Here is a 14,943-nt window from a genome sequence, read left to right as displayed (position 1 = left end):
CAGTTTACAGAAGGCCCATTTATGGGTGTGAAGACCAGGTGTCCACAAACTTTTCACTACGTAGTGTATTTTTCTTGTCATCCGCCTTTATAGATTAATGTTGGAGGGCAGAGGTGTGAACCAGACCAGGCTCACCCCAACCAAGGGTGTAATAAAAGTGTAATATTCTATAGCACAGGTTATTCAGATTATTATACCATGATTACAAACAGATTAAATTTTTTTAATGATTATTCCATACATGATGTGTTCATGTATAATATATCAAATATAGGGTGATATAAAAAAAATAGTTGATAAAATTATTTGCATACCATATAGTGCCATATAGTGTTACACTGATCAGTCAGGGGATATTAGTGCTCCACACACACACAGATGGGTTATTACTGTGTGTGATCATAAATAAAAATGCATTCTGCTTTTGATCAGATGGAGAATGAGAAATGTAACATGAAGTGTTTATTTAGTTCATAATTTTTTTTATCAACAAATTCTAAATAAATGAATACTAACACGAGGTTCCTTGAAATGGTTTTTAATCAAGATAATATAGTTTTGTTCCACATTGTAACTTTCTGAAGCCTTCAACATTAATCAGCATTATTATTCTTTGAGCAACATTCCCAAAAGTTAACTATTTGGCCATCATGTTCTTTTTTGTGTTCTTATCTGGTCTGAGTAGGATGATGTAACATTTTGGGGCAAAGATACACAGCAGAAGGCCGTAACTTGAAGCTAGGATGGCAAAGACCTCTACAGCTACTGTGTATTTCCCAGGAGAGCTGACATATGCTGGAACAAATGCGATCCACACAGCACAGAAGATCAACATGCTAAAAGTGATGAACTTTGCTTCATTGAAATTGTCCGGAAGCTTCCGGGCGAAGAAAGCCAGAAGGAAGCAGACAGCAGCCAGGAGGCCGATGTAGCCCAGAACCAGGGAAAAACCTACCACTGAGCCTATGGCACACAGCAGTACCACCCGTGCTCCAAGCTCACCCCCTGCACTTTCAGTGGGCAAAGGAGGTGCCAGAACCAGCCAAAACACACAGATCCCCACCTGTATCAGCGTACAGAGGAATATACCTGCCCTCTGCTGAACAGGACCAAAGTATCTCATCATATTTGAGCCCGGCAGAGTTGCTCTGAAGGCTACTAACACCACCACTGTCTTACTGAGCACACAAGCCAGACACACCACAAAACTGATCCCAAACAGTGTATGGCGTAGCATGCAGGACCAAGGTGCCGGCTGGCCAATAAAAGCCAGTGCACACAGGAAGCAGAGTTTAAGTGAGAGCAGCAGCAGGAAGCTCAGTTCAGAGTTGTTGGCACGGACCAGCGGTGTGTCTCGATGATGGAAAAAGGCAGCCAGGACGGTAATGGTAAGAGCTGCTCCAGCAGCCGAAAGCACAGAGAGGATGATGCCCATATTATCTTGAAAGGACAGGAACTCCACTATCATTGGGATGCACTCTGTCCGGTCAGTGTTAGACCAGAACCTCTCAGGACACTTAGTGCACTCCGGAGAGTCTGGAGAGAAACATGATTAGAAGCATTAAATTGATTAGTGAGAGACATCATTTATGATTTTAGGGTGATTCTGCAACTTGGGTGCCATTTAGCTCTTGTAACATCCCTTCAACTTGAAAACTCAGAAATAAAACTTAATTAAATTTGCTCACACATCTCAGGCAACAATCTAATTTTTAAAGGTTTCTTTGCTGATAGTGGCGGTGTTTTGCTTTTAAATGAGTAACAGGATAGATTTTCTTTAGCGTAGAATTAACAAATACACTGTATAAAATGTGGTTAAACAGAATCCATATTAACAGCAAGAGATCCTTATGTACATATGGCAAGGTGAAAAATAGTGTCATTATTTAAGTTGATTCAGTCCTAGAATAAGTTCTTAAATAGATTTAAAGGGTTAAAAATATTGTGTGTGTGATGCTCTCTTACATATGTATTTTGCGTAGTGGATGTAATTACATAGGTAACTTTATGGATTATATTATTTACATGTTAAATATAGTTTGTTTGTGAAAAATTACACTCATAAGGAGTTTAATGCTATAATAATACTTTGAGTGTGTACAGAGAAAAAATAAGGATAGTAAAGGTGTAAGTTTAAATTATTTGTGTTAATTGAGTTACAGGTCACCGGAAGGTCGAGGAAAAACAGCACGAGAGAGACAGGGAGAGAGACAGGGAGAGAGAAGAGCGCGTGTGTGGAAGGAGTGTGGATTCCCTAGCTGCGGTTTTTCTCAAGTACCATCACTGTGAGTTAAGTGGTCGACCACAGCACTATATGTGACTTTAGTGGTGGAATAAGCTATCTGTGGAGAGTATAACCTCGGAAAGAATATAATAGTTAAGAGCTAGCTGTTAAGACTTGAATGCTAGTGCACACATGGACTTTGCTAATAAGTTAGCAAACAGCCGATTAGAGGTGCAGAGACTGTGTTTGTCACAGAGAAAGGAGCTGTGGACTTCGCAGATGACTACCTGTGCGTGAATCTCCTTTTCTTCTATCTTGCAACGACCCTGCATGAGTGTGACCCCATTCTTGATCAAGGTACCGTTTATTTGTTTTTGCCCTCGTGGTGAAGCAGCCATTTTATTTGAGGCTTCTACGTACGCCAGCTACATTCAGGCCTGCATCGGGGAACTTGGTACTATTGTTTTGTTTGTTTTATGGGGTATAATTCCGGCTTTTGTTGGTTAATCTGGGTGAATACCCTATATCTTTTGAGTGTTGTGCACACATTTTTCTGTTGTTGTGACTGACATTTTAAACTTCTTAAGGGATTCTGAGAAATGTACATGATGGAAAATTGAAGCTGAATGTCCAATGCCTGAACTTTTATGTTAAATACTTTGTCTATATTAGTAAAAAGGTTAAAGATTTAAACATTGGTTTGATTACTGACTTAAAAGTTAAACATAAGTGTCTACACTTTAAGTTAGTCGGTTTCCATAAGATCCTATATAGTTAATCAGTGATAAGAGATATTATCATGGTATGATTGGATATAGTGGGCAGTTCATAACAAGTATATTTACTAATTGGATAACTATGGAATGCAATGGGAACCCAAGGCATTAGCCAAGTAACACAAAGAAGAGTAAGTATTTAGTATTTCTCTTGATAAATAGAAAAGAACTCAGGGTAGCTCCCTCAAGTAAAAGGTATTACACCAAAGGGGTGCTACGTACAAGGAAGAAATGTTTTCAAGTGTTGCAGATTTTATTAGTGCTGTAGGTTTTTCAAATGCTTTAGATGATAGGTAGTGATGAAGGATACTTTGCTATCTTTTGTCTAATGTCTATTACCTTTATTTACTTAAATATTTGTACGTGCAATATCAGTGGGACACAAATGCCACCCGACTAGCGCAGTCACCCTTTCTCTTAATAGTATTTCAGATTTACGCAATTTTGTAAGGTTGAACAAATTTACTGTTGGGTGTTAAAAAGATGAGTTGAAAAACATTGGCTTGCTAATATTGCTTTGCTGTGTACACTGTGCTGAAACAATTAACAGCACTTTTAACACTGAACAAGAATTTGTCCTGTACAGTACCTGTAGAATTGCTTATCTCCCCTGATGTGCATGGTATACAGTCATAGCAGCAAAGAGGCTTCCCTTTCTGTACAGCTTTCCTGGTACCTGGGGGACAGCTCTCACTGCAAACAGACACCGGTACCTGGATAGCAGAGATAAAAATTGCCATTGATTTCATCGAAAGATTTCAGAAGACATAATTGTGGTGTTTTTTTTGTTTAGTATTTTTTTTTTTTTTTTAGCACAAATGTTATGGAACAGAATGGGAACCATAGGATAGGTAAGTCCCTTTTCAGGTGTAAGATTTAACATGGGTTTCTAATTATGGCATACCCCCTACACAGTTGTCAGCTACTCAACATAAAAATGCTATTTATTTTCCCTACAGAGTTAGTAATTGTGCTCTGCAGACATACAAACACACACACACACACACACACACACACAAACACACACGTACACAGAGAAAATATCTTGATATACTGGTTTTGTATTATATGCAGGCCAGTTCACTTCAAATATCTCTGTTGTTCCTTAGCTTGCTGATTATTTACCATACCTCAAGCTCAAAATTACAGTACAGCAATGTTAGTCTGTATCAGTGATGGTTGATACTGCCAGAACACCAAACTAAAATGTACATTCTTACCTCATCACCCCAGCCCCCTCCCCAGAACACTTTCCTGAGATCCAGCTGGAAGTCTTGCTCTGGTCCTTTTGCTGCATCAAACTGTCCAACTTTGACAAACTCCACTTTTCCTTCAGCCCCTACATGCCAGTTAATTATGTCATATGAGGCAGATGGATCCCCGTTCTCATCAAAACCAACCATTTCACCAACTGGCGTTGTGAACTGGACTGCCTTCAGATAGTGTAGAAGCTAAATACAAACCCATACAAACAATCCATACAAGCACACTGTATAACCTAAATTATTTAAACGATTAAGGTCACATAATTGAAACTAATAGATGATATTTTACCTGTTTAGGTTTTATTGGTTTAATATCAGGACATTCTCCATTCTCAAAGGGTCCTTTGCCAGGCTGACATGCCAGCATGTCCTGAATAGCATTTGCAATAGCATACACAGCCTTATAGACATTATACATGACATCAAAATAGTCCTCTCCATGTTTTACTTTCTCCAAGCCTGTGCACAGTGGTCTTGGAGGTCCTGATTGAATTTGCTCCCCAAATCTACACCCAAACACATCCTCCCAAACACTCTGGACCAGTGGCTCCATTAAATGTTCCTCTGGGCTCAATTGGGTCAAATAGGAGCCCAGGCCCTGGATATCAACCCGCCTCAGGGCAAAACCAAGGGTCCCTGCTAAGGAGATGCCGCTCCATGCAGAGTAGTGGGTAGAGGTGCTCCATGCTTCAGTAGCAATCCACTGCCTGTCAGTGGCATTCATCCTCACCACTTCTCTCAGTAAGACCTCCGTATCAGGCCCAATAGCGAAGGTTACTACCACCTGAGCCTTCGAAATCTGGATTCTCTCCACGATGCGTTGAATCCTATTCGGTGCATGGGATTTGGGGATGACCTCATGGTAGTCTACACACACACCTGAACCCTTTAGTTCCTTCAGCAGCAGCTGCACACCACTTTTCCCATAAACATCATCTCCAGAGACAACCCCAACCCAGGTCCAGCCCATCAGGTGCAACAGACGGGCCATGGCTTTAGCCTGGAAAGCATCACTAGGAACTGTGCGCAGAAAGGTGGGGTACCTGCTGCGATCACTGAGACATGCACAAGAAGCAAAGTAACTAACCTGGAGAGACAAGAGCAGACAAATAAACTTAGAGCACATAAATAAAATTAGTCTTCCCTTTGTTATAGAATGAAAGGACTGTAAGTGAAAGAGAGATATCTGATTAAAAATTGTTACATTGACACTATATCAATATATCATAAACAAAATTTTTTATAGCCAAATAGTGACACGGTCATTTACCATAGGGATGTCAAAAACACTCAAGGTATCAGCCACCACTATGGAGGCAGAGGAGCGTGCATCGCCAATAATGACAGGCACATTAGGAGCCATTGTACAATGTTCCCCAGACACTGTATCCTCCTGTCCCGTCACCATTGCCAGTGCAGCACTTAGGGTACTGCTCTCGGCCAAGCAGGTATCTGCAGCGAGGTAGCCCAGTGTGAAGTTTGGCAACAGAGATGGATTCTGGTTAATCTCCTCCACTGTGAAGATCATTGTTTGCAGCCAATGGTAAGATCGTAATTCAACACTGAGACAGTGATAAAGAAAACAAGGACTTTCAGAAGAATATTATTAGTTACTGAAGCATTTGTAAATAGCAAGGGAAGCTTTAGTAAACTCAATAAATATAAAATGACAAAAATTGTCAAGCTCATTAAAGATTTTTGGCACATTGAAACCACATACTCAAACAAATTCCACAACCAGACCCACAAATACTCTAACAGCAAATAATTTTTCAACATTTTCAAATGTTATATCTATTACTTCTGCACTTTTTTTTCATCCTGAGGACACATAGTTCTCACCTCTGGCAATGGCTTCCCTGCACTCTCTGTATGAACATGTGATCAGGTTCAGGGGCTTCAACATAAATTGGAAAGAGACCCCCAATAATCACATCACCTTTCTTATACAGGCTCCTGGAGATGGGCCTGGTCTGCAGAGTACATGCGAGTCCCACAGAGTTCACCCAGATCGGCCATATCAGGAACCCTAGTGCCCACAGCCAGGCATCCACAGCCATCACCTGACCAGAGATATATAGAGAGATAGAATGAGTGAAAGGAAGAGAAAAGGAGGGCCTTGCATCTTCTGCAGGAGAAGAGTTCCTGTTTAGTAGAGGTAAATTTGCCTGGAGCAAAAAAACATTTGGGGTAATTTTGGAAAGTCCTTGTGGAGCTAGAGTAATTTTCTGGCCCATTAAAACAACTCAATAGCAAATCCCCCCCCCCCCCCCCCCCCCCCGTTATCTCTTCATACAGGAGCTTGAATGTTGGATGTATCTGAATCTTAGGTTAAATTACCTGAAAATATATATTAAAAAAATAATTAATCTCATTCAGTCTGTCCAACCCTAACCATAAAAAAAATTCCAGTGATTTTAACCAGCAGAGAAAATAGGGACAATTAAACCAAATTAAACAATCAGTGTGACGTCATGGATAATTACTTTGTTTTTACAAAGAGCTGTAAACACCTTTTCACCTTGTGAGTAATGCATTATGACTCACATATTATCAAGGTTGTCACCTCATGGAGTGGCCTCCTTCGATAATAAAGCGAAAACCAGACCAAATTCAAGTAATAGAAGTGTTTAGCCCTGAACTATTTTGTCCAAGTATAAAAAAGTGTGGCACACCTTGCTGAATGAGCGCATTAGGAATCTTAAGCTTGACACAAGAAAGACAAGTTAGTTAGACACATCCTACGTTCACCAGAATGTAATCACAACAACTCTGCATTTTTTTTTATATGGTAACCACTTTGTGGTGATGTGTGAAATTCAGCTACACACAAGGAATCACTTATACAATAGCACTGTTGAATTCTGGTTTGTCAGATGGTGTTGATGAATTTTAAATAGCAATAGCTGCAAAACTCATCTTTATATTAATGCACTCATTCTAATGTTATTGTTACTCTAGTGGCAACTTGCACAAGGACTTTTATGTTGGATACGTCACATAAACGAATTAAAAAATGTGTAATCTTCGATGTGGTTTATTTTTCTGTGAGGAGACGTTTATTTAACATTTATGGAAGGAGTCTAGTGTGGCAGCACTTTTTAACAATCAGAGGTAAAGCTGTAAAGTTTTCCAATACGGTAAAGTCTTCAGGATATAGGGCTTTGAACTTTCCATTTTCTGTGTAACATGAAAAGATGATTTTTTTTTTTTTTTGTCTTGTTAACTTAAAAAAATACACTGCCGAAGAAACATCTGTTTATAACTGCTATAACATTAATGAGCATGAATGCTGTAACAAAATAGGAAATGACTTGTGTCACAGATGTTCTTAATCAGCATTCCTAAAAAATAACTTTTTTACATGGTGTTCATTGATAATGCCCCACTGGCAGCTTGTAAAAGAAGACCAAGTATAGGTACCTGGCATTATTACCATAGTAAACAGGACTATGAAATCGTTGTCTGTAAGTTTAAACCAAACCATTTCCAGTCTATTTAATATGATATATATATATATATATATATATATATATATATATATATATATATATATATATATATATATATATATATATATATATATATATATATATAAATCACAATTTACTTTTTACCTTTGTGAATAAACAGAGAGAATCACTTAGGCTCTGGTCCCTCTAGTGGTAACTTTGAACCATTCTGGCCCATTGTATCCTATAGTGAATCGCTCTGTGAAGTGCATTGCGCATGGCTGACATCTGCTGTCAAAGAGGAAGTTTTACAGTCAAGCATGTTTATGTGTGGATTTTTTTTAGACTGCTCCTTAGTCACATTAATGCTAAATAAATATACAATAAAACAATCAAATACACAATCAAAATAAAATTAATAACCATGGCACCAAGCAGTTAAATATAATTAAATATTATAATATTATGCATAAATATTATATTATAAATGCATATTATAATCCACTTAGCTAACTTTTCAACTCACCAGTGAACAAGATTATTTACAGGACAAATGGTTGGAATACAAGTCAAAAACAAAACATATACCACTACAACACATAAGCTAGTTTGACCTTCACATTTTTAACCATTTGTTTTTGGTCTTTGGTCTAATTACAGAGTTTGTGATGTTGCCAAATTAGCAGATGACAGTTTTATATTAATTCCAGGGACTAGACTGTCCACCACATGTATTGGAATTATTATAAAATAAATGTTTAATTGTCTTTCAATTGATGCCTAGCTTTTTAAATGAAATCTGTTTTCTTTTCTTCTCATAGCTGTCACATAAGGACGTTAAGGACAAATGCAAATGCAGATAAGAGCTTTATTATAGGAGATATAGGAAGACAAATAAAAATCATGAAACAATAGCGTGGTCAAAACAGGCAAATGGTCAGGTGATCAGCAAACAGGATAAACTAGATTAAGACAACACTCAAATAATGAGGATGAGAACCAGATCAAAACCATGAAACATAAAGCTAGGAATAAAGGCTTGGTACATGACAGAGACTGTAGCAGCTGAACGTAATACTTCGCAAAGTCAGTGTTCAAAAATTGTTTTATATCGCATGAATTCCAGAGAAGGTGAATGTGTGTGTGTGGGAAGTGTAGTCCTCTTCAGCCAAATAGCAGCTCCTCGAGGAGCCTGAGGAGCAGATATGAGGCTGGGGCTGGTTTGCCGGGTTCATTAGGCAAGACCCAGGCTTGGGAAGTTGTGTCGTCAGCTTTAGACAGGTGTTTCACTTGGTGGGCCATCTTGTTGGCCTTTCTTGACTGTGGAGCGACTTCCTCTGTGGTACAGAAAGGCAGATTCGTAGAGAAGCCTGGTGTAGTGACTTCCGAGGCAGAGAAGGGAAGCAAAAGAGAGCTCTTGGCTTTAATTGGAGGCCAAGAAACTTTCTCAGTTGAACAAGAAGGCTGAGTGGCGTCCTCAACTGTATAGGGATGCTGAGAGTCATTCTCCATCGACTCTGCAGGCTGAACTTGGTTGGCTGTGTCAGCAGACTCAAGCATGAGCATAACTTGGTTGGCCATGACGTCGGCTTCAGGCGTGAACAGAACTTGGTTGGCCGTGACATATACATTACCTCATTACTTGGATGGTTGTCAAATTGTGCATAGTCACAGGCAATAAATAAAAAAGATCAGTGAATATATATTGTTCGTGGGTCCAGAGTCTATCCCAGGAATACTGGACTTAATGCAAAAATATGCCCAATTGGAATGCCATCCATTAGGGGGCGCCATGTGTGCATGTACACACTCTCTCTCTCTCTCTCTCTCTCTCTCTCTCTCTCTCTCTCTCTCTCTCTCTCTCTCTCTCTCTCTCTCACATATCTAAAGCAATTTAGTATAGCCAATAAACCTACCTGCTAATATTTTGGGCTGTGAATCGTTCTTTTTACAGTTGTGTGTACATACAGAAATAACTGTGAAGAAATATTTTATTTGCCTTTGGTTTATTACAGGTTACATTTACAATAAAATGGTGCAAAGTCAGATTTGGGGGCATATGAATATTTTTGGACAAAGTAAAATTGCTGAATTTGAAAAAATATATAACATTGCATTCTGCCAGTTTTCTACACAGTAATGTTAGACAACAAGGTTAGAAAATTGGCCCCTTATCCTGCATGGGTACAGCTACTTTTGGTGATGATAGGACTTTGACAGTGCACTCACAAATGTGATGTATGTAGTGTGTGGTTTGACATGTCTTCTATTTCACAGATTATGAAAAAGAGTGGCCCAAGCAGAGCCTCGTTATGGCTTAAGATGAGAACAAACATGATATAAAGAAAAAAGAACACTTTTGGGGGGGGGATTCTGACAAGCTATGTGAAAACCTCTGGGTTACGCATGTAATCCTGTTCCATGAGAAGGGAATGAGACAATGCGTTAGCTGAATGCTGTGGGAGACTCCCTCGTGCGTGACCGGTATCTGAAGCTTATGTAACATTATGCCTATTTATAGGCCTGCCATGATCAGGTGACGTGGCAATTAAGCCCGTTGCGTGATATATAAACAATACCTGAATCATGCTGTCAGCCTCTAATATATGAAGCGAAGACACAATTCACAGGCATGCCCCAGTATGACAAAGCTACGCAATGTCTCGTGTCCTTCTGAGGGAACAGGGTTCCCTTTCAAAGGGAACTTCACGTTGCCTTAACTGAACTCTGTGGGAACAAGAATACCCACTCCCTCATACTGAGGGCACGGCCTGTACAAAAAGATCCGAGGGTCACTGCAAACTTAACCCGAGATTTTCAAAAAGTTAGTTAACTGACACACCACTGAATGAAAATTTGGGCAAAAACTGCAGCAGTAGCTGGCCATTCCAATAAACCTCATCAGCTCCATCGTAATGCATAGAGTAGGAAAACTTTTTTACAAGCACCTTGCATGCAAAGAGTGCACCCTACCCTGACAGAGCTCCTTCCTCAAGTATGTATCAGTGGCGGTTAGCAAAATCACATTTAGACAGATTCACAGTCAAGCCAGCTTCCGCCATATGTTATAACAAAGCTCGAACATGGATCACATGCTGATCCTAGCTGTCAGTATAAACAATGACATCATCTAAATAAACTGCACACCCTTGTGTAAAATGTGAGCTATTCATTCATTATGCAAATTCTTCTAATCACCAAACCCGATGTTGGGCAAATTTTTCACAATACATTGACAATAAAATTTAATTAATGACAATGAGTCTTTCTTTAGAAAGAAGAATATTGTGTATGCTAAATGTTTAGTGATGACATGCCCATTTGTGGCATCACATGCATTTAAATCTATTATGCAGAGAATCCATGTTTTGATGTTGTCTACAAGTTGGTAAGGTTGTCTATAAGTCCCATATCTGCTTCTGAGGAACCACATGGAAAAAAATAAACATAAAAACATTTAATTAAATCTTAATAAGAAGATCATTGCTCTATATTTACATATTTCTCTTTTATTTGCCCATACAGTATCCTTTTTCTGTTGACCATGTATACCAAAAGGCCAAGCTGGAAAGCAATCTTTTGTTCCTTAGTGAGCCTGGCATGCAGTCATAACAGCAAACAAGCTTCTTTTCTGTACAGCCTACTGGGTACCTGAAGGATGGCACTCACAGAACACTAGCCACACAAGTCTCATAAGAAATAAGAAACTCGTTTACACATAAGAAAATGAGTCCTGCAATAACAATGACAATGTGTTCTCATGTGTTTATAGTGTTCATTTATGAAATAAAGTTATTTAGGCCAGTTCAAACATTTTTTGTCTGGCTCCTGAAGTTTGTTCATAGTAATCTTCTGGTCCTAGATTAGATCATAGTAGCTGATAATGACGACGTGTGTCTCTTTTGCAAGTTTATAAGTTTATTTCTTGCAGGCTAATCAACTTGGGCTGACAAAAGAGCAAAAATTTTAAAAATTTTACGTGATTTTTTTTAAAGAACTAAGCATTATTTTAACTTTATTTGTTGTATTAATTGAATAATAGGTCTCTATGATGATTTGTTTAAAAGTCTTTTAGCTAAGCTAAAACATATATTAAACAGTGCAAAACTACTGACAATTTAGCTAGCTAAATCATTTACCCATCATTTGCTTTTTAGTATTCTTCTCTGGTTTCAGGATGATTATATAACACTTTGGGAGAAATATGCAGAATAGTAAACCAAAGCTTGATGCTAAAATGGCAAATATCTCCACAGCTACAGTAAATTTTCCAGGAGAGCTGACATAAGCTGGAATAAAAGTGATCCAAACTGCACAGAATATGAGCATACTAAATGTGATGAATTTTGCTTCATTGAAATTGTCAGGTAGCTTTCGAGCCAGAAAAGCCAAAATAAAACATAAAAAGGCCAAAAATCCTATATAACCCAGCACAGCCCAGAAACCTATAGCTGAACCTAAACTACATTCTAATATAATCTTTTCCTTGTAGTAATTCATATTTTTGTAAGGAAAAGGAGGAGAAACATTTAGCCAAAGCACACAAATAATGACCTGTACAAGAGTGAAGGCAAGTACACTGAGTCTCTGCTGTAGAGGCCCAAACCATTTCATGACATTAGTGCCAGGAAGTGTAGCCCTGAAGGCCATTAACACCACTACCGTTTTCCCAAGAACACAGGAGATGCAGAGGACGAAGATGATCCCAAACGCTGTATGGCGAAGCATACAGGACCAATCAGATGGCCATCCAATAAAAGTAATTGAACAGAGAAAACACAGAGTAAGAGAGAAGAGTAACAGAAAGCTCAGTTCAGAATTATTTGCTCTAACAATTGGTGTGTCCTTGTGTTTAAAGAAAATTACACTAATGATGATGGTGAAAGATACTCCTAACAAAGAAAATGATACAAGAATGATTCCCATTCTTTCCTCAAATGACAGGAATTCCACCAGCTTTAAGACACAAGTATCCTTCTTGTCATTAGACCACAGTTCAGGAGGGCACTTGATACAAGTTATAGAATCTAAAGAAGAGAAATTGAATGTCAATTTGACTATTAAATTCATTCAAGATTATAATGTGCATTTTTCATTGTATTTTTTTGGTTCCTCTGTGCATTATTAAAAACACCATTCATCATACCTGTTATGTTACTTATTTCCCCCTCTGCGCATGGTATACAGTCAAAGCAGCAGATTGCCCTTCCTTTCTGCACAGCCTTCCTGGTGCCCGGGGGACAGCTCGGACTACACACAGAGACTGGCACCTGCAAACCATTACATATTGCATATATTTAATAAGTATTTTCTGATAACCATTATTTATTGTGTATATGTAATAATAATATACGGTATATATAAACATACAATACAACATCTGTATGAACATATTCTGTTAGTATTGATATTGTAGTTTACCTTGTTTTGGGCCCAGGATATACTGTTGTTGTTAAATGACAGCTGACGGTGTGTTTGCAGAGAGGCATCATAAAAACCCACTTTAACAATCATTGTTTTACCATCTTTGCCTTGCTGCCAGTTCAGCACATCATACCTCGCTGCTGGGTCTCCATTCTCATCAAAGAATACATCCTCTCCTGCTGTAGTGGCGAAATGGATTTTCTTCAACTCATTCACTATCTAAAGGAAGCATTGCATACTCTTCATTTATGAATATAAAAATAAATTTTTCCACCAGGATATTTTGTTACACTTACCTGCCATGGTTGCTGGTTATCTGCAAGGTTTGTACACACATCAGCACCTTGTCCACTGTCCCTCTGTGAACATCCATAACTGCTATGCAGAGCATAAGCCACAGCATACACAGCCTTATAAACATTATTTGCAAGTCGTAAGTCTGAAACATCTGTATAAAGGTTTTGAACTTGAGTGAGACTTTCGTTGCGCTTGCACAATTGTTTCATCTCAACATTTTCTTGTGTTGAAAGTTTACACTGAAATACTGTCTCCCACAACTCTTTGTAAATAGGTATATCAGAAGCTGGATTAAGCTTAGTCAGAAATTCCCCAAGGCCAGTGATTTCAGCTTTTGGGATAGCAAAACCCAAAGACCCTTTTAGAACATGCTGCCATTGAACATTGGCTGGGTTTAAATCTGAGATCCAGGACTCACTTCCAATCCACTGAAACCCAGTCATGTTCTGTAAGGCCATTTCCTTTAAAAGAACCCCCATGTCAGAATATGAGACAAAAGCTACAATAACTTTGGAGGTTGAAGCCTTGATAATCTCAACTACTTTCAGAATTTTTTCTCTGGAGTCTGTCTTATAAAATGCCTTGGAATACTCAACACAGATTCCCTCTTTTTTTGCTGCATTGATGAATTCATTTATACCATTCATACCATAATCATTAGTACTGCATAGGGCCCCTACCCATGTCCATCCAAAATATTTGACCAGCTTTGCCAACGCTCTGCTCTGGAAATAATCACTGGGAACAGTTCTGAAGAAAGATGGAAATTTTTTTCTGTCACTTAAGCATGCACATGATGCAGCGTGACTGACCTGTAACAGAGTTATATGGTTAACATATAAACTATAGATAATAACTCTAGGATTTGTGTCCTTTTCATTTCATGAGAATAACAATAGCCTACATAACATGTAATGCAAATGTATACATTTCAGGGATAATTTATGTTTATACTTTGATATCAGAAGACAGGTGATTTACCACAGGTATGTGTAAAGGTCCCACTGTAGCAGATATGGCAATAGTGGGGGTAGATGATGATTCTCCTATGATTGCTTGAACTGTTTCAGTTTTAGAGCAGGACACTGAAGTTTTATTTTTTTCACCATTTACTAAGGACAATGAGGCTCTTGTGGTTATTTCAACTGTTCCACAGGTATCATAGATTTTATAACCCAAACTGATGCCAGGAAGAATATCGGTTCTGTTGTTGATTTCCTCAATGGCAAATACCATTGTTTGTATATTTTTCAATTCTCTGAGATTCAAACTGTAGGGAAAAAAAATATTCAAATCACAATCAATTTCAGAAAGAATTTTGAACATTTTATGATGTAAATAATTTAGGAAAATGTTCATGATATAACCTACTTTATATAGAAATTTCCCTATTGCCCCTCACCTTGTGCATTCTCCTTGCTGGGGTCCTGATGTGAATGTTTGTCCTGGCTGGTTCCATTTGCTGTGGATGGAAAAGATCCCACCAATCAGTACATCCCCATCTT

General features: G+C 38.5%; 3 protein-coding genes across 3 annotated transcripts; all 3 read right to left on the bottom strand.

Moving 5' to 3' along the window:
- Positions 1 to 637: 637 nt before the first annotated feature.
- On the bottom strand, positions 638 to 6,160 carry LOC108263992 (extracellular calcium-sensing receptor-like). Its single transcript, XM_017465259.3, has 6 exons — positions 6,108 to 6,160; positions 5,536 to 5,827; positions 4,555 to 5,352; positions 4,221 to 4,451; positions 3,590 to 3,713; positions 638 to 1,536 (listed from the first exon to the last, which is right to left on the bottom strand). Exons 1-6 carry the CDS (start codon positions 6,143 to 6,145, stop codon positions 638 to 640), a joined length of 2,382 nt encoding a protein of 793 aa, XP_017320748.2. The 5' UTR covers positions 6,146 to 6,160.
- A 3,544-nt stretch (positions 6,161 to 9,704) lies between these two features.
- LOC108264136 (extracellular calcium-sensing receptor) lies at positions 9,705 to 13,360 on the bottom strand (the record flags this gene model as incomplete). The annotated part of the gene is given in 5 exon segments (XM_053678331.1): positions 9,705 to 12,275; positions 12,277 to 12,331; positions 12,334 to 12,744; positions 12,864 to 12,987; positions 13,139 to 13,360. Coding segments are annotated over 5 exon segments (1,239 nt in total), but the record flags the coding sequence as incomplete, so codon positions are not given.
- Positions 13,359 to 14,849, bottom strand: LOC128629590 (extracellular calcium-sensing receptor). The gene is made up of 2 exons (XM_053678330.1): positions 14,841 to 14,849; positions 13,359 to 14,310 (listed from the first exon to the last, which is right to left on the bottom strand). The coding sequence occupies exons 1-2, from the start codon at positions 14,847 to 14,849 to the stop codon at positions 13,384 to 13,386; spliced, it is 936 nt and encodes a 311-aa protein (XP_053534305.1). The 3' UTR covers positions 13,359 to 13,383.
- Positions 14,850 to 14,943: the final 94 nt, after the last annotated feature.

This window comes from Ictalurus punctatus, chromosome 4, assembly GCF_001660625.3.
Source record: "Ictalurus punctatus breed USDA103 chromosome 4, Coco_2.0, whole genome shotgun sequence".
Lineage (NCBI taxonomy): Eukaryota > Metazoa > Chordata > Actinopteri > Siluriformes > Ictaluridae > Ictalurus > Ictalurus punctatus.
This window is presented reverse-complemented; position numbering and strand designations above follow the sequence as displayed.